Below are 27,093 nucleotides of genomic sequence, written 5' to 3'. Positions count from 1 at the left end.
TAAAGAGAAAGAAATTTAATGACAGAGCCCCTAGCGTAGATCTAAATACAAGAATGGGTGTTAATTTTAACTAAAAGCTTAATGTGGAAACTATCTCCCTCTGGTTAATTTTCATTTTGTTCTAATGTCATTTTTACTTTAAACTTTTTTGAACTTGCCTAAAAGTGTTTAGGTTTGACAACTGATAATAAACCTCTTACAGCATCGTTAAAATCCAGTGCAGTAAGAGGTTACATTTCTTCCTTTTAATTTATGATCTAAACAACATCTAATAAGGATGTTCTTCTCTAATATATTGCAGAGCAAAAATTATAGTATAAGGAACCCCTAAATGGATTTTGAGGGAGGTGGGGGGGGGGGGGGGGGGGGCGGAGAGGGACGTTCTTGAGCGCGCTATTGTAAAAATTAACTATCCATAGGCCCTAGCAGAAGCCCTGTTGGAAATCTAATAATAATCAGAGAGACAGGCTTTTTTGTCATAGTGAGCTTTAGTTTAAAAAAATTTAATTTGAGCACAAGTTAATATCAGACAAGAAATCACTTGAGTACACAATTTTCCAATGATGACATGACTTATTTAGAGGAAAAAGCTTGGCGAATCAAGATAGCCCTATGTGAAAAGCAATTGCCCCCCCAGATGAACCTTAAATTAATTGTGATAAACCAAATATTTGACATTTTCTAATCACTAAAAGGAGAATTAAGAAGTCCGTTAAACAGAATGTGTGTGACAGCATTAACTAGAGTAAAGGCCTAAATTCACAGAAACTGACTTTAAAGCCTCAAAAACTGACATAAAGATTTTATGTCAGTTTTTGCACCAATGGTGTCACAACCAGTTACTAGTTTTAGAAGCACTTGTTTTGTTTGGCTATTCTATCCACTGCGAGTAACTTCATGAATAAAGAACTGACTTGTTTTAACCAAAAATGGACCAGAGAGACAAAAACCTGGAGTTTATGTTAAAGTGAGACTTCTTATTTGTACACAAGCTTTGTTATTTTAATGTTATTTTCTATCTGCTGAGGTCAAATGAACATACAGTAAACAGTAGATATTGTCCTTGGAAGTACTTTGCACTGTTCCAACATACTGTATAACTGCTGTAAGTATTGTTTTCAAGGTTAATGTTGAAACAATGATTTAGAAAAGTGTTTATTTTGTCTTTAAAATACCAGAACATGTGCACATAACCTTGTGTTTTTGTCTGTGTGAATACATGATTTTTAAATATTACCTCATCAGATGTTATGATTAGTTACTTAGTACTTGAGTAACCTTCTTACTGAATACTTTTTGAATAATTCCTTGGCTGACAACTTTTTACTTTTACTTGAGGGAAAATATGTTGAAGTAGTGCTACCCTTACTTGAGTACAGTTTTTGGCTACTCTACCCACCTCTGGCCTGCACTAACAGTATAAGTCAGAGAGTTCACCTTCTCCAAACCATCTTCCTTTAGGCTGATCACATCTAAATCAAATTCTTTGCGCAGGCCGTCTGTCTTGTTAATGGCTATTTGTCCCGTCAAACCGTCCCACTGTGTCTGTGGCAAAAGAGAGGACAGAAAACGCAAACACTTAATCATTTTTTGTTATTTTTATCAATGAATGCAATTTCTAGAAAACAAATAATTGATCGGATCTTCGTTAAGAAAAAAAAAATCAGCAACAACAATTGTTGTATTTTAGTAGATATTTTGCAGTGGCTGGATTCTCAGTTCAAATATTCAAATGTCTGAGTCTGTGCCAATGTGATGGTGATGTAAATGAGCAGACAGATGTGGCCTGAGTTTAACTACTCAACAGGACGTAGGCAGCATTGCTCAGAGATATTTAAATCAGCTGATGATTAAGTGATCTCATCGGAAAAAAACAAGAAAGTTAAATTTCTGGATGAAGAGGGAATTAGGTACATTTTCATTTATCCACATATAAATTACTGCATATTAACAAAACATGTAGAGAACAGTAAGAGGTCAACTAGGTCAAATGTACCATTCTAACTTATTTCTGGAGGCCTTCTATTGACACCTTATTGTGTGTTTTTGGATGTGGGTACGAAGCAAATCAGATGCTGTTGGGCAGAAATGCAAAAGCTGCTCATATTCATACACTTTTAGGCAAAAGCTGTAACATACAGTGATTCATTCTTATTTGATTACTCAATTTTTTTTGACTGGACTGCACAATGAGATGGATATTAGGAGCTTTTTCCCTTTGGGGAAGAGCTTATTCAAAATGATGCATCTTTGTTCCTAATTCAGTTTGAGTTCAATATATTTAGCACTTTTCAAATATATTTTATGCAGGTGCTTAATTTTCTTTTAGACATCCCGCTAGTCTAAAAGAAACCTTCTACCTCCTGTTGTGAAGTCTTATATTTGATCCTGAGCAATCAGAACTCTGCTGGGTGCATGTGTTGTCATCATTACTGTTAAAGCTGAGCTGAGTGAGACTTACACACATCACCAAAACAGAACCAAACGTGGAGACACAGCATTTAGTTTCTATGCCATTCAGCTCTCGAACCAACCTGTGATTTGCCCAAACTGATAACGATTTTCCTGTTTTTTGAGGTTTTACAATAAAGGCCTGAGCTAATTTTACAAAAAATTAAAAAAAAATTCAGCCTATCTAATTTGCGACTGCATACCATTTTTTTATTGTTGTTACAAATAATTGGTGAATAAAAAAAAGATTAATTCTGCTTTGAGAGCTGATAAATGAGCTTCCATTGCAGGGGGAAAAAACTGAGACAGGGTTCTTCCTCCAACTCTGTAGATAAATATTAAATATATTGCATAGCACTTGCCAGTTTTTTCTCCGTATTATTTACACTCCGATATTACTGGCATGTTTGATATAGTACACCATATGGTATTCATTTGTCAAAGATGTAGAAATCACAGCCATATTTTATTTTGTTGATAAGCAAATGAATTAGTATTAACACAACTTGGTATTTATGCAGATTGGGGTATTCCAGCTAATGTCCCTCTACACCCTACTTGAGTGTCCTCTATAAGACTTCTTTAAAAGAAATCACTTCAATCCAAACAACGTTTGATGATATCTGGGATTAGATTATATTCAAGCTCAAAACTGAAGTCAGCTGTGAAGTACTAAGTTTATACCTTAAAAACAGCATATGTGAAGCTCAAAGTGCTAAAAGGCTGCTTTGGTTTGCTTGTGTCTGTCAATTTGCTATCTCCACTTGCAAAGGAGAAGCTTATTCATTAAAGAAACCTCAGTTATATATAAGACAAGTCATGTTTCATTTTTTAAGCATTGTTGATGTAAAGAAAGTTTCATACAATAAGAAAAAGATGTATTCAATTTAAAACGGTGTGCTTGAAACTAATCACTGAATGTTCTTCAGATAGAGTTGCTATCAGCTTCAGCTTGACATCCTACTATTGTAAATGATGGATGGATGGATGGATGGATGGATGGATGGATGGATGGATAAATGGATGGATGGATGGATGGATGGATGGATGGATGGATGGATGGATGGATGGAGTTAACTCACGTCTTTGAGCAGGTTCATGAAGCGCGACCCGAAGCGCCAGGGTTTGTGTCTGTGGCACTGCAGGGAGCTGACGGTGAGCTGCGCGGTGCGTTGTGAGGCAGCAGCCACCATGTAAACAGCATCATACATCAGAGCCGCCTCGGTCTAGAAGAGAGACGCGGCCGTCGTTATAATCCCTCAGTGGCATCACGAATCGCATGTCGCGCACTTATCACATCAAGACCGTTGATGTATCTGCGCAGCCTCATGAGGTTCTTCAAATCAGATGCAATCACACACGAAACCACAATCACTCACAGGGAGCGCAGTCTGGTGTGCGATTTATAGACCGTACACACAATCAGGGACCTCCATGTACAACTGCTGCATCCACTGCATCAAATGTATGAAATCAAGTTAATCCAAATAAATGCCCTTTTGCTTCTCTCCAAAACATGATTTATTTTATTTACCGATAGATTGCTTTGCAATTGCAAGAACTGATATTGTTTCAATTGGAAATAGTTTTAAACAGTATGGCAAGCAAGGATATTGAGCAAAACGCAATGTCAGTGCGCCTCCTGGACTTTCTTCATCTTTTCTTTCTTTCTTTTTACCCAAATCAAGTGCTGAAAGCCCCAGGGTGCTTCAGACTGACTAGAGTGTGAAGCCATCCTTATCCTATACTGCTGTTAACATAGCTCAGAAGTTTACATGCAGTCATTTAGAACTTGATTAGCAACATTTTGGGCTGTTAGTGATTTAATTTATTTATTCTTGCTTTTACAGCTCTAATGAGCAAGAAATGGAGTAAATGTTTACGTTCTATATACGTTCTCTAATCCAGACATCCTGAAAACCATATATCAAATCAAAGTTTATTTATATAGTACTTTACAACATTCCAACTGGCGCTCAACGTGTTTTACATATTAGGGATTCTTAGACAAGAAAAAAATAAAAGCGAGGAAGAGATGATAAAACGTTACAATATCAGTTACAAGGAAAAGAGACATAAAATATGTCATGAAAAAATACAGAAAGCCTCAAAAGGGGAGCTATTGTCTGAAAGGACACATCTAAATAATAACTACATGTCAAATGCTCTTCCAAACGTGTTTTTAAAGGAACTTTACCTGATCCTGCACAAATTTGAACCGTGAGTAAGGAGAATAATTTAGTTTGAGCCGTAAGCCCCGCCCCTAACAGTTTTTTTTCCCTATGAGAAACCCTTCGACTAAGCAAGCTTAAAGGTAATCCTGTTCAGAAACACTTTTTGTCATACTGGGTGAAATAGCCATTCCATCCTGAGAGTAGTCAATACATTATCTATTCAGAAATAGGGGGTCAAAAAAAATGTATCTCTGTGAGAGCTGCAGATCTGTAAAAACTCTAACCAATCCTGTCATTGGGACCAAATGGCAGGGATTGGTCCGAGCTTTGGTCCTGTTCTCACCCCCCTCTGTCCCTCAAGTTACAGGGGTATCACCTTTTCTATTAGTTGTCCCACATGCCCACCATTCTGACACCAATGCACACATGTTCCTTGTTAGTTTATGCTTGCTGGCTACGCAGACACTCTTCTAGTGTTTATGTATCAGGTTGGCTTCAGTATTAGCTGTTCATTATAGCTCTACTGCTCACTGTATACTTTGAACATGACTGAGAGTTCCATGAAGAAAACCGCGTACTAGTTCATGAGAAGAAGAGGAAGGATTCGGTAGAAAGAAATAAGAACAGGGTGGATTTGGGAGATTTGTTTCCATGCTCTCCCCCTGAGGAGCAGAAGAGCAGGTAAGACGGTCTTGTGCATGAGAAGTTATTTGAAAAGAGACACGGGGAAACTTCTGAAAAATTGCTGAATACCTTTAAGGAGGAACCAAGGCTTCAACGAGGGACTTTTCTTTGTTTTCGTTGACATATGGCTACTTCTTGGGTAAATTCTATTTTCTAATGTGAATGGTCAACACTTACATGCATTCCACGCTGTTCTGTTTTCAAACCCTGTTAACTCATAATACACTGCGTAAAAAGCTTTTCTTAACCAGACAAAAACAAATTCAAGTATGGCTCCTTTAACCAAGATTTAAAACTGCCAGCTCTGTTTAAAATGTATTCAAAACAAGGCTCTAATATGTAGATCAATTTCCTTTGAAAAGCTACATTTTGATACACTTTTGTCAGTCATCACTGAGCTTTCTGCATAATCCTGGCTGGATATCTGACCACTCTTTTTAGCAGGACTGGTAGAGTGCCTTTAAACTGGTTGCTTTCCTGGCACAGGTCTGGCATTTGAGCATAATCCACAAGGTTTCAATAGGGTTCAGGTCAGAGCTTTGGGAAGGTCATTCTGAAAGCCTCCTTCATCCATCCCACAATTAGTTTTTATTTGTGTCAAGGATCAATGTCATGTTGGGACACAATGGGTCCAAGTTTGATCCCTTTGGGATTAATAAAGTAAAATACAAAGTCATGTCACACAGGTTTCTTCAAAGATCTGTTGTAGGTACTGATGTGTGTGGGCAGGAAGGATCTCCTGTAGTGGTCAGTGTTACAGCAGATCTAAAGAAGCCTCTGACTGAAAACACTCTGTTGTTGTATGACAGTCTGAGAAAGAGGATTCATAGGGTTGATCCTCATTTAAGACTCCTAATTTCCACCATCATCTTCAGAGATTTTAGAGGAGTCCCCAGAACAGATCATGCCTTCTGGATCAGCTTGCTGGGCTTTTTAGGTCACTGGTTCCGATGCTGCTACTCCAGAAGATGATGCAGAAGAGATTCTGCTCTCCCCAGCAAAGTTATAGAAGATCTGCAAGAAGATCTGAAAACCGAAGGGAGCGTCAGCTTTGTCTCTTCTTGTGGACTGCTTTACTATTGTGTCTCCAGTTCAGTTTGTTGTCCAGGTGAACAGCCAGGTTTTTATATTCCCCCACCTCCTCAACTTCTTCTTCAGTGAATCTTGATTAATAAGCTTCAAGAATTCATCATGAAAACCTGCCAGGCCAACTCCCCTTAAAATTAGACAGAAAAGCCTGCTCATTAAAAATACTTAAAGTCTATTTTGAGTAGAATTTGTGGTTTAGTTTTGGGGAGTTTGGAATTTCTGACTGTTGCAATCGCACAAGAGTCTCTCAGATTGGTCCTTAAAAAAACAGCATCAGTACACTTATGGGAGACATTTGCTCTTATTAGATCAAGGAGCGATGATCTAGAAGGATGTTTAATGTTAGGCCAATTCGGGCTGCTTAATAAAAAACTTAGATTCGGTGAGTCTCAGACAAATTTTAGGCTGTCTGAGGCTAATAACAAGCTTTCACAGTTTAGGTTCAACGTTTAGCCTGGGTTAGGCTACACATTGCCAGAGAGCAAAATAAAAGGAAGCAGAAGACATTTTGGTTTTAAATAAAAAATTGACTCCTCGTCTTCACTATTTTTATAATTACCAGATCAATGATTGAATGTTCTGGTTGCAACAAACTGCCCTGCATGACAGAAATGCAGCTCAAAGGAAGAAGAGTTACACAGATTAATCAATCCTTGCTGAACACAGGAAAGCGGTGGCTGTAGGGCAAATCTATCAACAACCAGGATCCAGGTCCCTGACCTGGACGGACCCAAACCTAGATGGGGTACATGTCCATGTACCCCACTACAACAGTTCAACCGTACTGATCCTCATGGAGTGAATGAGAAAACAAGAAGTAGTATAGAGTTGCCACATGCTGCCAACTTGAGCGATGCAATTTTAGAATTACTTCTACATTGAATGTTAAAACTCATTATTAGCAGAACTGTCATTTTTGCTGAGGGTGGTAAAACAACTAGCCTGGATCTTGCTGATTGGGGTTTCCCTGACTGAGGACTGTTTAACAAAAATTGGTGGAGGTCTAAGCATGTGTTTGACTCAGTATGTAGAATTTTGACCTTGGTTGGATGACAGAATCCATAGTTAATTCTAACGTATCCATCCAGTTCTTGAAAAATGACTGAAACTTTATGTGTCATTATCATTCCACAATGGAAAATAAACAGTTGAAATAAATCAGGCCAATAATAATTATGGACATTCCTGTCTATGACGAGTATGTGTAAACAACTGCCCAGATCTGTATGTCCGATTAAACTTACTGTCATCATTCCCTCCATCATTCCCGTCTCGACCTTGGAGGAAGCCTGCAGTCGCTCCATGGCCCACCTCTCCAGAACTAAAGCCACTTTAGGATTGTCCACATTGAGCAGCCTAAATCCCGTCATGTTGACCCCGCTGTAGCGGTAGGGCTCCAGGTCAAGGGCAAATAAGTCCTGCAAAGTTCAACGACAGGTACAAAGATACAAAAATATAATAAAATGTGTTTGTTTTTTTGATTAGTTTTTTTTTAAATAAACAATTGAATGAACCATTGAGCTTTAAGTGGCAGCGTGGAATTGTGCCAAGAAAACTGAGTCATTTAGCAATTCCCAAATCCTTTCACTACTTCTATGTGATAATTATGTGTGATTTTGACATATACAATTTTATGTTTGTTTTATTATGTTATATATATATATATATATATATATATATATATATATATATAATAAAACAAACGTAAAATCGTTTTATATATATATATATATATATATATATATATATATATATATATATATATATATATATATATATATATATATATATAATAAAACAACCATAAAATTGTATAAGTTAAAATCCCACATAATTATCACATAGATATAGTGAAACAACCAAAATGTAATAAGATGTTTCAGAAGTTTCTCAGTCCTACTGAAAGGATAACCTCATAAGACAAAGCTCCTTCATGTTCCATAAATCATCTTTTTGTGAATTGTTTCTTACCAATGTGGTGAAGAAGTAGTGATAATATTCCGTCATCATTCCCATGGACAGGATCTAAACAGAAATAAAGAAGGTGGATGCAATGAGAATAAAAAAAAAAAAAATTTCACCCAAACTAGTTTTTCCAATACATTAATTTACTTTGATTGGCTAATTTTGTGCTATTTGCATAGTTTGCATTAACATGGGTCTGAGTGAATAAATGTCACAATTTATTCCTGTCTCTCATTAATCTGTGCAACATCTCTTCCTGGATTGGAAAAAGGAAATAGGATTCCTTCAGGGAGTAGAATTGGACTAATTTTGTATTAAACCCAAAGCACAGCAGAAAACCACCTCAGCACATTCCCCCTGTATTTAAACATTTTAAACAAAACTTCTACAAATATGTGGCCAATGTGCCCATCCATGTAATTTGGTTACCTGCTTTAAGACGTCAGCTGATGTTTGGTAAGAGCAGTCAAAGATGACAAAGAACTCCTTCCCCTTCTTCATCTCTTTCAGCAGCGGACGGGCATCCTTGCTTCCTGATGGAAGCTGCCGGATCTTGATTTTGATGGTGTATCTGGATGGAGCTTTGATCAACTCTTGCAAACGAATCAGGCCTTTAATTTAAACAGCAGACATTATCGTAAAACACTTTGCTCAGTTCAGTGGCACTAAAGCAAGCAGTAAAAATTATTGACCTACCCGCTTGTAAATAGTACTGTCCACCACAAACTATAATGTATCTTATTGGGATTTTATATGTTAAACGAATGGTCGCACATAATTGTAAGGAGAAGAGCAAAGGATACGCATTTTTTGTCATTTTCTTTACAAATAAAAATTTAATAAATTAGGTTGGCATATGTATTTATAGCTGTAAATCTTTTTGGGTATATCTCTGCAAGACTTAAATGGTTTTGTCCATTTCTTCTCTTATCCAAAACAGCTCAATGTTGGTCAGACTGGATGGAGAGCACATGTGAACATTTTATGAAGTCTTGCCAGAGATTCTCTCTTGGATTTATATCTAGACTATGACTGGGCCATTCCAACATATAAATATGTTCTAATCTAAAATATTGCTTGACGCTCTGGCTGCATGTTTAGAAATGTCCTGTTGAAAGGAGAACCTCCACTTCAGTTCAGGAATAGAGTCTACTCAGCATGATTTCACCAAAACCATGGTTTACAATAAAGTTGGTATGTTCAAGGCTGGGCCGGATCAATCATATGGGCTACTGGGCAATCGCCCAGGGGCCCAAAGTCTCTAAAGGGCACCAGGACAGTAAGGGCATAAGCAAAATATCTGGTTATCTCCTGCTTCTTGTTAAGCTGTCTGCCGGAGCGCTGCACACATGGCACTGAGAGACGTTGAGAGACGCTGCTGTTTCATTTTGTTTACATTTTCCTACATTTTATTCCAACTGTTTTTTACTTGCTTTTATTCTGTTTTTATTTTCCAACGTTTTAATCATGTAAAAAACTTTGCATTGTCCTTGTACTGAAATGTGCTACACAAATAAATGTGCCTTGCCTAGATGGTTGCACACTATCCAGCAGAACGTAAACGCAACGTGTGCCATTCAAGTATTTTGATTGGACGATCCGAGCTTCGGATCGTAGTACTTGTGCCCCACGGCTGTCTACTGAGAGCATGTTGGGCATGCACACTGGGATTTCAGATTTTCATTATTTAAACAAATGTTGGTGGGCCGCTTTATGAAAATGTTGTTGCAGTTCAGTTGCGGGGGCATCAAGAGGGCAGTAACTAATCTGTTTAAGTCCACTTAGAAAGGAAGCCGCTTTAAAGATATTATTGTAATGTTTGCCAACTTTGCTTTGAAACCCTTACCTTAAAAAACATGAAGTTTGTCAATATAAAATGAAAAAAAGTAACAAATTATTTAGGTTTAAAGGTTCTTGTTTAATATTGAATTGTTCATCGTGAAATCCATTTGCCTCCTTCTTGTGCCCACTATGATGTTAGGGAAAAACAAAATCAACAAAATCAAGCTAATAAGGCTGGTTCAAACTTGCACTAATTTCCCGCAAAGGATTTCAAAACAAAATACCCAACAAGGTTAAAGGGGAGTAGCTTTGCTGAGGTAATGCTTAGACATCTCATTTATAGAGGTAATTTAATACAATTAGACATTATTAGCATCACCACCAAGGGTTTAACCTTGAGGTCTTCACAGTCAATAGATAGATAACAGATAAATAACTTCATCAATTTCATTAGCACATAACATTAGCTTTTGTTAAACTAAGATGTGAATGCAAAATAGTAGAAATAAAACAACTATCATGAGAACACTGCAACCGAGTCGCTAACGTATAGAAATTGTATTTCAAAATGTAAATGATTTTATTTGTGTAATGATTCTGGCTGTCTGCTCCTTCACTCTCCTGCTGCATCTCCTACTTATTATGATCTGCTTCACCTGTGATTCTCTGGCAGCATCTCATTAAGTTTATTGCCTGCACCTGTTCACCTGCCTTTATAAACTGGGCTCCCACAGTCTCAGGATGCCAGACTACTGAAAACACACAGCGAGTAAATGTCTAGCATTTATCTGTGTATGTACGCCAAGTTTCTGACCTGGGTTTTGTACTGGATTTCCCTGTTTTTGTCTTGTCCTTGTCAGATTTTTCAGTTGGCTTCTGATTACTCTAGACATTTGACCTGGACGCACCTTGACCACGAACCTTGCCAAGCCATTTTTTAACTTGTCTGCTAAAACGCCACACATCTTGCCCCATGACCACGACTGAGGGCCTGCAAGCTGAATTCTTGCAGTATTTGTGCATTCATAAACACCCGAGAATACATCTTGTCCCACACCTGCCGTAACCGTTTCAGAACCAACCCAAAATGGGTCAGCCATTGACGCTGCAGTATCATGGTTTAAGGTGGGACATACCAGCTGTGATGAAAACAAGAGCTGCTGAGCCCGCAGTCGAACCAAAATGAACATGGCAGCGCAGCAAGATGGATGCGTAGCTACTGCTACCACATCTGTTTTGTCAGAATCCACGATTTCTTCTTTGAAAGAAGAACAGCAAAAAGAGCCTTGACCACCGTAATTTGTTGCAGTTTATTGTGGCGCCTGCCGCTTACATTTTCATTTGATACCGTGATTGGCTAAAACCAAACTTTGGTAGGCAGGCACAAGGTGTCACTTCACCCAATCAGCTTGGAAGGTTCTGCTGAATGTCCCTCCTTTTCTTCAAATGGATTCCATAGGTGCAGGCCCAGATTGATAATGTGTAGAACTAAAATGAGAGTGCTACACACATCAATCTGGCTTGACATGTTAGCGGTAAAAAGCATCTGCCTAGATTCACATGTGATAGCCTGCTTTGAGTCGTCAGTGACTTGCCAGCTACCCTTTTATATGCAAACACTGTGTCCGGCTTGAAAATCGGGTTCCCTGCCTTGTCAGCGCATTAGTTTGTCTACTAAGGCATTGAAATAATGTCTCTCTTTCAAAAATATTTACCTGAGGTTTTTGATACTGGTTCTGGTGTTGCTACATTGAGTTACTTTCATTAAATTTCCTGTAAATAGCTTTTCTTTTGCTAACAAAAGAAAAAAACTTGACAAACAACTAATTTGTTAGTGTTTTGCTTTGCCTCAGAAAAAATAATATATCTTACACAGATCTTATATGTTTTATTTGGTGATGAAGATGTGTTTGATGTGATGAAGATGCATTGTTTAGTTCTAGCTATAACCCTATAATGGACCCCGTCAGAGGTCAAGGAACAAGAGGCAGGACCATGAGCTAAGAGCTATTATTAACGGTATTCGAATGGAGCCTTTGCAGTCTGATGTTTCAGTAGCTGTGCTAAGTTAACTTTAGAATGGGTAATTTTTTTTTTCAAAAGTTTGTTTGTGCAAAATTAAAGCCATAAAGGTTTGATCTTTATGGCTTTATTTGATCTCAACAATATATCATTTGATGGTAAGTCAAATGAAAATTTTGGAAGAAAACTATTTTCATCAACTAAATGTGTGCGTATATTTACTCATATGGAAACCGACAAATATGCTACAGCTGGCATCATTATGCATAAACATACATACTTTTTAAAATGATTTAAAATGTTACGCTTATCTCAGAATAATCATTTTGTCTCCCTCAGTTGGTCACAGAGGGAAACTACAAAACCTGCATTTTCACATTCAGTTTAATTACGCTGTTGGTCAAGCTTAGCAAAAAATACTAAGGTATGTAGATTTTGTCTGTGAAAGTGGTTCAGAAAGAGCCCAGAAGTTTTCACAGACATTTAGGAATCCTGCAAAAAATGTGCCCATTTTGAAATTAAAGGACACGCACCTTATATATTCAGAAAATATTTCTTGTTATAAATTTCAGAAACAGACTTTGCTCTAAATGATCCATCTGAGCCTTATTGCACACTGTTCCCTGACAAGGTGGGGAACTGCATTTGAAAAAGAAGCTCTTAATTTCAGAGCAGTAGTGTCCGAAGTCTGCCTTCAATGGCATGTGTACTGCATGTTTTAGGCATTGTCCTGGTTCAGCATGGCTGAACCTAATGAGTAGGCCTCTGCAGACATTGATGACAGACTGAGAAGGTAATTTTTGCATTTGTGTTGGACTAGTGACAGACCTAAAACACTGAGCTGGACATCCCTGTTTTAGAGGTAGGAAACCTTCTCTTTTCTTAAATAAGATACACTTGATTCTGAAATTTTTTTTTATTAGCGGATGTGTTTTTTTCAAGGATTTTTTATGTGGACTTTGGATTATTAAATGTACACAATTTCAATTGTTTATTATTATTATTATTTCTGTAGTTCGGTTGTGGTTTCTTTTTTAGAGTTTATAAGTGGATAGTTTAATTTTTTCAAATATTGAATCCTTGCTGTATGCTAATTCCTCCACTGTTTATGTTAATTTCTGACTTAAGTTACCTCCCACAGTCGTAACTGACACGTAGCTTGGTAGTTTTTGATGTGTTCTGCTATTTCTCAGATGATATATAATGCAGTACCATTAACTGAGGACCTGCTTTTATATATATATATATATATATATATATATATATATATATATATATATATATATATATATATATATATATATATATATATATAGCTTTGTAATAAAGTTTGAAACATTATTGTATAAATAAACAGGCAACCTACTACCTTAAAAATGCTGGCTCTATTGTAATAACTTGTTATGAACCAATAATTTAGTTTGCAAATTTTCATATAGCTGCAAACATGCAAGATGTTTTTGTTTCATTTACCTAGTGCCTTGCAAACATTTTGTCCTTGAACAGTTTTGCATCTTGTTGCAGTAAACCTCCAATTTCCATGCATTTTACTGATATTTTATGCTATAGACAAATACAGAGTAGTACATAAATGTAAACTGGAAGGAAAACAATCCATAAACTTAAAATTTATTTATGGCGCCACAAAGAATAGCCGCCTCTGGATTATGCTCTGTAGTGTTTCCTATGTTTTGTTTCTTTTACCGTTTTCTGCCATCCTCTCTAGTAACTTATACCAAAGAAGAGCTGTTAAACATCAGATTTTAATTTGCTCATATTATTCCACCATCCTTACTGAACCTATAACTTTCTCAGAGTTATTAGTCGGAGGAGCAGAAGCCTGTATGGAATCTACCAGAGCCACCGATGCTGCGGGGGAAATCGTACAGGCGTGCCAGTTAAAATGAGACGACGAGGTTTTCACGCTACATTCCCTTCTATCCACCTGGAGAATGTCCACTCTCTGGCCAATAAAACTGACAAATGGCTTCTCCTCAACAGATCTAACTTGGACTTCAGCAGATCTGCCCCTCTCTATTGTACCTAGTCCCGGCTCATCGAGCACATCATGGACAGCACACTTCACCTACAGGGATTTAATCTTTTTTCAGGTTGACCAGTTAATGGAGTTCATTGGGAGAACACAGGGAGGTGGACTCTGTCTCTACATAGACAAAGGCTTGTGTGCAGATGTCACAAATGCAAGAAATCATGCAGCCCTTACTCAGAAACATTACTCAAAACATATTATTCACTGGGGGAGTTTTCCTCTTTGTCCTGGTTGCTGTGTACATCCCACCCCAGGTTAGAAAGGCAGTATTGCACCTGGCCAACCTGATAACCAACATGGAGGAAAAACATCCAGATTCCCTGATCATTGTTCTTGGGAACTTCAACCAAGCTAACTTCAGCTATGAACGTCCTTAGTACAGACAGCATATTAAGTGTCCTACCAGAGACATTAACTTCCTGGACACCTACCGCTCTGTCCAATGTGCAGCTATGGGACTCTGACCACTGTCTGGTTCATCTTAACCCCACATGCAAACAGAAACTGAAATCTGCTAAACCTGTTGTAAACAGTGTGTAAAGATGTAAAGATGAACCATCCAAGCTGGAGTTACAGGCCTGCTTTGATTGTACCAACTGGTTGTACTGATTGTACTGATTTTGAGACTGCAGCTACTGACTTGAACGAATTAACTTATGCTGTGACGTCTTACATCAGTTTTTGTGATGACCTGTGTGTGCAGACCTAAACCTCCTGCACATACAGAACAACAACCAAAAGCCTTGGTTCACGGCGAAACCCAGGCAGCTTTGTCACATCAAAGAGAAGGCCTTCAGAAGTGGGAACAGAGTTCTGCTGAATGAGACCAGCCCAGGAACACACTGACTAAAGCGAGCAAAACAGCAAAGAGGCGCTAAAAAGCTAGAAAAATCAGCCAGCAATCCTGCATCGGTGTAAAGAGGCCTGTGGTCATGAAATTAACTACAGGAGATCACCCCCCAACTCTACTGGTACCCAACGAATGGGTACCATTTGCGAATCCTCACAAATCTTCAATAGATCTCTGGAGCTGTGTGTAGTTCCCTCCAGTTTCAAATGCTCTACAGCCATCCCCGTTCCCAAAATACACTCAATCTTTGGATAAAATGACTATAGACCTGTTGCCCTGACATCTGTGGTGATGAAGCGCTTTGAAAGTCTGGTGTTGCCCCACTTGAAGGACATCACAAAACCCTTGTTGTAGCCCCTGCACTTGGCCTACACAGCTAACAGGTCAGTGGATGACGACTCATCTAAATCCACCAATACCTTGATGGTCCTGGGACATATGCAAGTACCCTGCTTGTGGGCTTCAGCTCGGTGTTCAACACCATCATCCCGGACATCCTCAGCACCAAACTCACCCAGCTCACTGTGCCAGCCTCCACATGTCAGTGGATCACTAACTCTCTGACTAACAGGAGTCAGCAGGATAGAATGGGGAACTTCATCTTCAGCACACAGACTATCAGCATAGGCGTCCCCCAGGAGTGTGTGTGCTTTCCAAGCTGCTGTTCTCCCTCTACACCAATGACTGCACCTCAGGAGACCCATCGGTCAAACTCCTGAAGTTTGCTGACAACACAACAGTCATAGGTCTCATCCAGAATGCCGATGTGTCGTCCTACATACAGGAGGTTGATAACCTGGCTCTCCTGTGAAGTTAGGACAACATGGAGCTTAAAAATGTAGAGATGATTGTGGACTTCAATCATATCCGAGGCCCAGACTGCAACAGACAGTCAGGACTGCAGAAAGGATCCTCACCAAAGTCAGGGAATGGGCAAAAAAACACATTGCAGCAGATCCATCTCACCCCAGTCCCAGCATGTCCCAACTTCTCCCCTCTGGTAGGCGCTACAGAGCACAGCACGCCAAAGCCAACAGACCCGGGAGCAGTTTCGTCCCACAAACCACCACTCTAATGAACAGCTGACTCTGACTCAGTGTCCAAAAACTCTATAAAACTGCCTCTATTCAGCCACCTTTTTACTGGCTACCACTTACCGGTTATTTATCCATCATTCTTTGTTTCATCGGTGTTCACATATCGTCATTGTATATAATGTATACCAAATCCACCTACCTCATGTGCATAACAATGCATACAATACCTATTTTTTGCAGCCTTCTCCACATTCATCACACTGTGTGTATGTGCGCCTGAGCACCACTTTCAACTCTGACGTACATCATAATAACAATGGAAATAATTTTTACTGCTGCATCCTCTGCACACTGCTCATTGCAGCATAGCATTATTGCCACGATCTGCTCGCTTGTTTATAGCGTGTTATGTGTCCTCTATACAGTACTGTTTAATTTTTATTACTGCATTATGGTGTCACTGTATTATTGTACAAGTATGCATTGTACAGCCCAGAGACAAATTCCTTGTATGAGTACACATACCTGGCAAATGAAACTGATTCTGATTCAATTCTTTGCCTGGCCGACCCATTTAAGTGGACATCCATGTGTTGATAGCCACTTCATGTCTCAATTAATTAAATACTTTGAAGTTTGTGGTTGTAATGGACTGACATTTGAAATAGTGCTTAGGGGTATGAGCAAAAAAAACATTCCTTCAGATCTCACTGTATACATTTACAGATTTGCACTTTTAGATGCGTTATCTAAATCTGCAACTAATCGTGTGTGCATTGTTCTGGTAAAAATCTAGCTTTGACTCACCAGTTGCATCCTCGTAGACAACAGTGACTGCTTTCCACTTGTAGAACTGCACTATGTCTAGCACGGCTCTGCTTATAGAGGCATATTCAGGGTGGAGGTTAATGTAGAAGCTGTCCTTGTTGTCCACCGAGGGGTGTTTCCAGCGAGTCTGGATGTGAGGGACTTCCAATGCGTTGCAAATAGACTGAACGGCGCTGACTGATGAGCTGTGAGATGGACCAAACACAGCACCAACTCCCAGAGCCAACTGGTCGCATGCTGGAGTAACAAACAGAAAAACAAATGGCCTTCTGGGTGATATTCATAGCTCATTTCTATACAATCAACATACTTGAAGTCAACAGTCCTTACCTCTTCTGGAGGCTTCAAAACTGTCAAACAGGTTTATTCTCTGAATGTCATAGGTCAGCGTGGTGTTTGGCATTAAGGTCCGGTTCCTGTTTATGTTGGTTACAGCAAATTTAAAGGCTAGTTCTTCAACGCCAATGGGCTCATTCTCAAGGGTCTCGAAGATGCCCCCTATAAGAAAGAAAGAATTGGTTAAGAACGTGATTAGAAAGACTGCATAGTCTCCTCATTGTTACCAACGCAGTATTTACATTTAGTACCTGGCATTGAACTGAATGGTGACAGTTACATTGGTTCAGTGTGATTTGTTTTTCTGCCATGTAATGCGTGCTGAGAACCTGCCTGAGATGACTGGATTTAGTTTCGTTCGGCACAGAGCTTGACCCTTTCTGGCTTGAGCTTATTTATATAACCTGATTTTCCCAAACCGACACAATAGCTTTTACAAAAGCGTAAGAGGGTTGTATTAGGTCGACAAGCCAAACCTTATTTTCATCCCATATCATAATATGATGGTGTCAGGGATTTTGAATTGGGAATCTTCTGCAGTGTCTCTTACATTGGCCTGGTATTTAAGGGATATCTGCAGATGTTGAATAACAACAAAAACACTTTTATATGGGGTTGCAAAAGAAAACATAATAATAATAATAATAATAATAATAATAATAATAATAATAATACATTTTATTTAACAGTGTATTTCTTGACACTCAAGGTCACTTTACAGACAATAAAAAATTAAAATACAAAAATACAAACACCGGGAACATAAAAACAGTTACAATGGTTGCTTTATACATCCTGATATAGTAAAATTGCTCTGTGTCTTAACTTGAGAACGCCCTAGAGATCAGTCATCTGAAAACATGTCACGTCCCACTGTGCTTCAACGTTATTGTCTCCAAACCTACTGATTTCCTATAAAAAAAATAGTGTTGAGAAGCGCTGAGAAATCAGGAGGCACTGATTTTCACACACCAGTGACCAGCAGGTAAGAAATTATCCCATTTCTAATGTTCCCCAGATGTAAATCACATGTGCCTGTTCACAGAAAGGCAATCGAAGGTACAAGACTACTAAGAGTTTGAACAACAAGACTCTTCTGCGTAGAAGGTGTCACTGAGGGAGGAAGACTTAAATTTGGCTGTCGTCAGCATCATGTGTTTTAAAAAAAAAATCAGAGGAAGCCTAAAAGGTGTAAGCTAATTAAAAAGAAACTGCTTTTTCCATTGAGGCAGGTCGGCTGTTCATTAAGACTCCTACTTTTAAACAGAGACTGAGACTTTGGCGGATAACAGGAAAGCTAAGCAAATAACCGCAATGTTGCTCTGTTTTATCCTTTTAAGCTTAAAACCTCTGCCTGTCATGCCGCATACTGGATTTAGTCATGTTGGCAGCATTGTGGGAATCTCAGACTTATGGCAGGGACTCACGTTCTCCTTTGGGAATACATACACAGACTGCTGTTTATATGCCGCTAATATAAAATGCCAAAGACAGTTTAAAATGTCAACTCTGTAATCATTTAGTGCTGTTTTTCTTATCATAGTAAAAATCTGTTTGCAGATGCTACAATAAATGCTGAAATACCTTGCACAGTAGAAGGGCTAGACGTGAATATCTTCAATATTGTTGATTAGAGTTCTTAAAAAAATTCAGCAAAGCTTTACAACACCAGAGATAAATGAATCGGCAAGAGAACACAGATGACTGCATCTCTGGTGATGACTAATTATTTTTTGCTGTTTTAATAAGCAATTCTTTGACTATTTGGATCACTTTTGAGGGATTGTTTTTATAAGATAAACAGAGTTTTCACTTTAATCCCATTAGAAATAAAACCTAACAATATATATTGCGTTGTTGCACTTCTCTCTCCTGATTTAAACATTTTAAATCTAATTAAATTGTTGCAATACATAAACACTAAAATCAGTTTTTTTATTATTATTATTATTACTTTGCTGTGGTCATCATTTTCTCCTTTATTAAGATTTCCTGTAGCGGCGTGTTTCAGCTGCGGTCACTGTGTCCTCCGCTGCCTCGGGGAGGAGGGGGTTGTTCCAGTGTTGCGGGAAAAAAAAGAAATCATTCTGAAAAGTATCCAAATCTTAATCCAGCCTGCTGCCCCAGAAACATGGCTGCCCTGCAACAGCTGGCAGTATAGACATACCGTAACTCCAGCAAGACACGAGCACTGTGTAAAATAGCACTGTGTAAAATTTTAGCATAAAGCTAAAATATTAGGATTAAGGCCAGCAAAGTGATGAATTGTCACCACTTTTTGTTAGTGAATTATCTAAAACATATAGGCCTTTAGGGGTGGGGTTTATGAAACCACACTACAGGTGCATCTCAGTAAATTAGAATATAATTTAAAAGTACATTTATTTCAGTCATGCAAAATAAATACATTCATCACATGCATAGTACTAAACTTCAGATGTCGATGTCTGTGTATTGTGATGGCTAACAGCTATGTATAAAAAAATTACACCATATCAGGAAATGTAAATATTGAATAAGATTAATAAAAAAGACATTCTGCAGACAAAAGTATTGTGGACTACACCATCATGCAATTGTGTAATGGAAAGTTGAATATAAGGAACAGGTATGGTTAAAAAAAAGTACATGTTCAACAGACATAACAGACATTGAGAGGATTGCGAAGTTAAAGCCCACTAAAGAATTTGAGGGAGATTCTCAAGGCATCGCCATCCCATGCTACACACAGCAATAACCTGGAGGTAGGCTCCAACTGTCCCTTCCTACTTCTAAACCAAAGTTTGTAAAGAAATTTCAGAAGAAATGCATTTTGTTTTTTTAGTTAAAAAAAATATCCCAGAGTCTGAAGGAAGAGTGAACTTGTACAGAATCCAAGTTAAGTAAAAACTGGTGTTTCTACAGCTCATGATGATTTGGCGACTATGCAGTCTGCTGGTGTTGATCCATTGTGATCTACCAAGTCCTGAGTCAGTGCACCCATCTGGGGGCAGATTTTACAGCTTTTCTCCCAGCCCCCCGCCCCTTTGTGTTTCAGTATTTTAACATTAAACATTTCTGTCACCAATCCTGTCTGTGGTGTTCATGGACATCCTGGTTTGGGAACCTCAGGATTGCATCTTTGCTTTTTGTGGATAGTGTGGTTCGATTGACCTCGAGTCCAGTAGTGTGAACTATGCGGGATGTCATCTCTAAATCTGGGGCTATGGTCGTCAACCAGAAAAAAGTTGGATTGCTCCTATTGGGTTGGGGGTCAGTCTCTGCCTCAAGTGGAGGTATTTAAGTCCCTGTCTTGTTCATGAGTGACGGTAATGTAATGTAATGTAAGCACTAGTGTTGCACCGATACCGATACCAGTATCGACTGGGGCGCCGATACGCACTAAAATGGTGGTATCGGTATCGGCGAGTACCAACAAAAAGGTCACAGATACCATTTTGATGCTTGTATGTCACTTGAACGCAGCCTTCTCTCTCCTGACACTCACTGGTTCTACTGGATTCACTTTGTATTAGTCTTTTTTCCTGCTTTAATAAGGTAGCAGCTTGACAAAGCCATGATAGCAATTATTTTACATCCAAGTAGTATGCTGTTCTTCATATATACACACACACATAAATTTCAAAATAATGGTATCGGTATGGTATCGGTATCGGCCGATACTGCATAGCCAGGTATCGGGTATCGGTATCGGAGCCAAAAAAGGGCATCGGCGCAACACTAGAAAGCACTGCTCCAGTCTGTTGTGGTAAAGAAAAAGCTGAGCCAAAAAGCAAAGATCTTGATTTACTGCCCCGTCTAGGTTCCAACCCTCACCTATGGCCACGAGGGCTTGATCACGACCAAAAGAATGAGATCCCGGATACAAGCAGCCAAAAGGAGCTTCCTCCAGAGTCCTCAGCCTTAGATATAGGGTGAGGAGCTCTGTTATCTGGGGAGAGCTCAAAGTAGAGCTGCTGCTTCTCTGCATCGAAAGGAGCCGGTTCAGTTGGATTGCATGTCAGATCAGGATGTGCAGGTTTTCTGGGCACGTCCCACTGGGAGGAGACCCTGGAGAGGACCCAGAATTCACTGGAGAGACGATATATCCCATCTGGCTGAGGAACGCCTTGGGATCCCCCAGAAGCTGGAGGATGTCGCTGGGGGGGGAGGGATGACTGGGTTTCCCTCCTGGACCTGTTGCACTGTGACCCAAACTCAGATAAGCGGAAGACAATAGATGGATGTATTACACATCCTTTTCAATATGATTGTGTAATATTTGATCTTTTTCTTTTTGGAGAAACAGATTTTTTTAAATTTATAAGCATCAAAATATACATTCATGTAACACTATATGTAATTAGTCACATTTTTATATTACATACTTTACAGTAGCTGACATTTCGGGATTGAATTAGATTTTTTTAAATTGGTCTAATGTAATATTTCAGTTCTCTGAGAAACTGAATGTTTAGTTTTCATATCTTTAAACCATAATAATCAAAATAAAAAAAGAAAAGAAATAAACACTGGAAACACATCGCACATTGTAAATAAATCTCCATATGACTTTTACTTAAAACTAGTCTGTCGATTCCCAAATGTGCCATATTTACATGAATAGAACAGGGACTAAAAGATGGTCATTTTAAGATTACAAAGTTCAGTCTTCAGTTTTTTAATATACAAGAAATGAGCACAAATTAAAAAAAGATGCAGTGTTGTTGTTGCTAATGCCCTTACTTTGATACAGAGGACACTGACATTAACAGGTCATTGCACTGTTGAACACTCTTTGAAGAACTGCCTGTGAAATTGTAACTGATTTTGGAAGGAGGGAGTGCTTTAAAAAGCTCCCCTTGAGACCCTGATTGTGAATGACCTTTTTCTTTAGTGTAGCATAGCCTCAAACCCCAAACTGAGAGAGCCTTGTCCGGACTCCCTGGTCACTAAAAGCATGCTTGAAAGTGCCAATCCTAATTATGGTTACCAAGCCTCAGCGAGCAGCTGCTGGGATCTGTTAAACTCCTTAATTCTGTCCGCTGCAATATACAATTCTCAGACATGCATGCTCTACCTATCATCCTCTAAGTGAGATGTGGGAGCGTGCTCCATCCTAGATGGTTTTTCATATGAATAAAATGGGAGATAGGCCTGTTTTTGACCATCTGCTCCATTTTGCTAGCTGAGAGTGCCAAGGCTGCAGCTTTAATAGCGCTCCAGAAACAAAACAATCCAAGTGGCAGCCCCACAGCAGGATCTTTTTCTCATATTAGAACAACACTTAAATAAACATAGCTGTTGCTATTCAGATTCCCTCATTCACATGTTCTACTTGCAGTTTTCATTTAAAGGGTATCTCTTTACATTTAAGCCAAATAACTTTGTCGTGTTAATAAAATTCGGATGATACAATAACAATTATTATTATTTTTTCATATGATTTGTCCAAAACGTACTGCTATTGTCTACAAAAGACAAATGTATCTGATGCGCTTTACTGTTTCTCATTTCCTCTCTGAAGCTCTGCGGGAAAGGGGCAGAGAAAGGCGGTAAATTATTTTCCCTTCATTTCCACTCGAGTCAAGATCTTGAAATTTCGTGCTAAGTGTAATGAGTTTTCTTGATTTGAAGAGTGCAAAGGAGAAGATTAAGAGCCATGGCTATTTGTCCTCAGCAGGAGGAGTGTTGGGCTACCAAATCAACCCCGGTTCCACATCAGTACATGCAGAAACTATTTCCACTTTGAAGAAAAAATAATATCTAGGGTGACAGACATTATTAACACTCTCTAGAAGGTTGGACTCACCACCACGAAAGTTTTGTTATACACCAGATTTTAGCTGCATTGTTGTAGTTACTGAATTGGCATCTGGAGTAAAGCATGAGTCCCACTTGACTTTTGAAAAAAATCTTTTTTTTTTTCCAAATAAGCTTATTTATGCATGTGGCTGAAACGTTGGCAGAGCTTTCAAATCATAACATTGTGCTGGTATGAACCAGAAACTATCAAGTTTGTCTCTGCTTTTAGGCTCAGACCGCTGTGGTCCAGTGAGACCGAGTAAACATTTTCCTCAGAAGCATTTCATGATAGCCTCTCTATTCTGCAGAGAGTATTTGTAACGTGCAAAAACTAGTTCAGAAATTGTTCTCCGTGGCTGCAAATCAGTTAGCTTTAAAGTAGGTCAACGCAAAACCCAATAGAAACCGTCCGCCTGTGTGGTAGAAATCCTTGACAACACCCCCAGATTCAAGCAAGCTTGAAAGAGTTACAAACGTTACAATAAAAAAATTAGCATATAAATGCCCAAATGCATAAAGTTTTGATAAGGATCAAACTGTTTGTTTAGGTAGTAAAGGAATGTGACAAAAATATGACAAGTGACACGAGAACGAAACAGTCTTTATAGCAGTCTCAATAATCCTTCTAACCTGTGCTCTGTAGCTACTGATTTAAAGCATTTTGTGTCGAAAAACATGCAAATGTATGTGTGATAGAAATCCTATTGCATTTATTATAATCTGTAAAATTCATGTGAACCAAGATCTCATGACCCAGATTAGGATTTTAACTACATGTTATAAGTTTTATGTATGAAACAGAGTACCTTTTATTTATCAAGTTGCACCAAGAAAGAATTTGCCCACAAATTCTCAATGCCGATGTTCAACGATCAGAATTAACTAATGAAAAATCGCCCGATTCCAATCTCTCTCCATTGATTGGTGCATAGTGTCTTCTCCCAAAAGCTACAGTAGAATAAGTTCTTTGTAGTATCTTTATTTTTCATTACTCAATATTTGTCATTTAAATACATTTTTTTTAAATGTCACAATTGGTCTATGTATTGTCTCTGTTGGTGGTAATGAGTAACTATTTCACCCTGCTTGTTTGTAGTATACACATGGGCCAATTTGCTCCCATTCTCAGGAAGTTATTACCAAGAAAACAAACAAAGGGACGAGAAGGTCACAGCACCAAGGATGGTGAACAAATCTGACCTATTTTAGTTTTGAAAATATTCCGATTCACTTAAACTCTTTAAATCCCAGTTATAATTATACCTGCCTGTATCTCTTGAATATTAATGGGTGATATGGACCTAAAGTCTCATCACTGTATTGTGATATTTACTGAGATGATAATTAAAGTGATTATAAAAAGATTTTCAACACTCACAAGCAGTCTTTTTGCTATAAATTTATGTCTATACATTTACAGCCTCCAAAAAACAAATATTGAGCTGAAAACAAAACTAACTCATTATCTAGAAGGGTGCTTCACTACACTTGTTACATTAGTAAAGCAGCTCTACTGCTAACCCAACAGATTCATTGCATTCAACATTTATTGATGACCCGTTTTAATCAATAGTCTAAAAATTGGTTAAATGGTAGAATAAATAATCCTAATCACACTATCAGTTCTGTTTTTTGTTGTTGTTGTTGTTGCAAAAACTATATCATTATAGTTATTATCACTAAGCAACCGAATTCTATCTTTTTTTCCCCCTACTGTAACAATAAAAGCAACGAAAATGCTCTATTTCTGGACACTTTTTCTATTCCTTTGAAAACAATATTTTAAAGCAATTTAACAAAATACAACGTTAAATATAGATTAAACATCCCTACTACGATCAGTTTTCTTCTTTGGACTCATAGCATTAGGATTTATGAGAACTGGAAAAAGGACATTTTCTGTTATTGCTGCCATTAATACTTTTATAGAACTTTTATAGAACATCAACATCCAGTTGATGTGGGGTTTTTTTTATTAACCAAACTATTAATGCTAGTAGATCACTAAAATAACAGATCCTACACTGCCTTCTGGGAAATTCTGACAGTCTTTATTCTGTGCTTTTTTAATTTATAATTTAAAGTTAATTTATAAGGAAATAATGGCAAGGACTTTATTACTTTGGCTACATATTCATAAGCTACCTTGAAAATGTTGATTTGTGTGTTTTTTTACTTAAAATTAACACTTAAAGGGGAGTCTTTTAAAGCCGCGAAACACAACGACATAGTGTTGTCTTTTTCCTCCCCTCGCCATTCTGAGCTGGTACCCAGTGGGAGCTCCTTCCCACCCCCCACCGCCCCCCCGACCTACCCCTCCACACCAACATGGGTTCATGCCAGACTGTGAATGAATGAGGAGGTCCTACACAGTCTAGTTTGCTCGTTTGATGTGGAGCACTGAGGTTTCTCTGTGCACAAGATAGCTGCTTGCAAGCCCTCAAGCGAAAATTATTATCTCCATAAATAAGCGAATTGTGTATCATCTACATAAAACATACAAACATCAGAAAAATAAATCTAACAAGCCGGGAAATGCAGTGGAAACCGCAAGCTGCTGCCTCTGCTCTCCCTAGCGAGGAGATTTAGCTGCTGCCTAAGTACCATATTTGGGGAAGAGACTTTTCTGCATAAAGAAGATTAGTGTTAGTTGTTTAAGGGCTTGGGGGGGAAAAGATTTACCATTATTACCGACCCAAGTGAAAAGAGTGAAAGCCTGTCATGTTCTAGTGTAAACACTTGCCAAGTTATTAAAATGTTAATTGAGTCAAGCCACACGCCATATGGGGGAGATTAGGGAAGTGTGGGGGTCATGCAGAAAATGACCAAGATTAGGTGACCTCGGAGAATGATAGATGATTGAGAGAGATTAACAATACCGAGCTCGGATGGAGAAAGAGAGTGATAGCAATGGCCTGACAGCCGTGCTAGTTATGCAACTTCGCAATTATACAATATGAAAGTCATAAAAGAAATTCGGAAAACACAAGTGGTGCCTGTGGCAATTAAGGCGGAGCAGGGAGTCCCGAGGTCGAAATTTTAAAAAGCTGTATTTATGATGCAATCTGCGAGCCCGTGGGAGGAACTCAAAACTTAATGGGAGAGAAGAGAAGAAGCAGAAAACTTTAATTTTCCTGCAAACACAGGCTCATTGTTGCAGAATTACATCAGAAATCAAAGGGGAATAATGAAACAGGAGCAATGTTATTCACTTGAGGCTAAAAGAGTTTGAAGTAGGGCTGGCCAAGGGTACAAATTAACTTTGTGACAGCTTTGGGCCCTTTGCTTGCCTGGAGCCCAAGGAAAGAAAAAAGAAATGAACACAGGACATGTTGCCAAACGTGCCATCAGTGCACTTACCAAGGAGAATATTAAATATTTGAAGATCATGGTAACAAAGTCCTAATTTATAGCTAGGTCAGTAATTTTTGTTCGTTTTGTGTGAGCTGGAGAAACATTTCCCGGACACCTTAAGTGAGTAATCAAGGAGAATTTAAGGTGAGATAAGTGATGCCGTGGCAGATGGTGGGCCCCAAATTAAACTCTGCTCACGGCCTCACGCAACCTCGAGCCAGCTCTGGTTTTCAGTGAAATCAACTTTTAACCTTTTTTCAACTTCTTACTTTTCTATTTTGTCTATTTTGCATTGCTGCACTACAAAAAAAATATAGGATTTTGTATCTAGAACAACTGATGTTTCACTAATTCATCCATTTCACCGCAGGCCGTACTGTCAACATGATAGCAGAGGAGACAGAGACGGGAACTGGCAAACCAAAGGGGATTAGCATGATTTAGAATTTAAAAATGGCGTGGTCATAACTGTGTGCACAGAACATCTCAGTAAAAAAAAAAAAAAACGAGAGACAATGAAACTTTAAAGCATACTGCATTACCATCCCAACAATAAAAAGTGTCCATGGGATCATATACTAATATTTACAATATTCTGTCTTTGACTCGCCGGAAACAATATTGTACAAGTGTTATGATTGTTCTCTGTTCATTTCTACTCATATATAAAACATGCATGATAATGAG

At 38.5% G+C, this 27,093-nt stretch overlaps 1 protein-coding gene across 2 annotated transcripts in view; it reads right to left on the bottom strand.

Annotated features, from left to right (window-relative positions):
- LOC105937996 (glutamate receptor ionotropic, kainate 1) overlaps positions 1-27,093 on the bottom strand; it is a 33,596-nt gene that overhangs the window by 5,927 nt on the left and 576 nt on the right. For both annotated transcript variants that reach the window (XM_012879588.3, XM_012879587.3), the window contains exons 2-8: positions 17,263-17,430; positions 16,912-17,169; positions 8,793-8,974; positions 8,370-8,423; positions 7,643-7,816; positions 3,534-3,677; positions 1,438-1,545 (exon numbers count right to left, since the gene is read on the bottom strand). In XM_012879588.3, coding sequence (XP_012735042.1) covers positions 1,438-1,545; positions 3,534-3,677; positions 7,643-7,816; positions 8,370-8,423; positions 8,793-8,974; positions 16,912-17,169; positions 17,263-17,430 — 1,088 coding nt within the window. The remainder of the gene's footprint in view (positions 1-1,437; positions 1,546-3,533; positions 3,678-7,642; positions 7,817-8,369; positions 8,424-8,792; positions 8,975-16,911; positions 17,170-17,262; positions 17,431-27,093) is intronic.

The sequence above is a fragment of the Fundulus heteroclitus genome, chromosome 18 (assembly GCF_011125445.2).
Source record: "Fundulus heteroclitus isolate FHET01 chromosome 18, MU-UCD_Fhet_4.1, whole genome shotgun sequence".
Classification (NCBI taxonomy): Eukaryota; Metazoa; Chordata; class Actinopteri; order Cyprinodontiformes; family Fundulidae; genus Fundulus; species Fundulus heteroclitus.
This window is presented reverse-complemented; position numbering and strand designations above follow the sequence as displayed.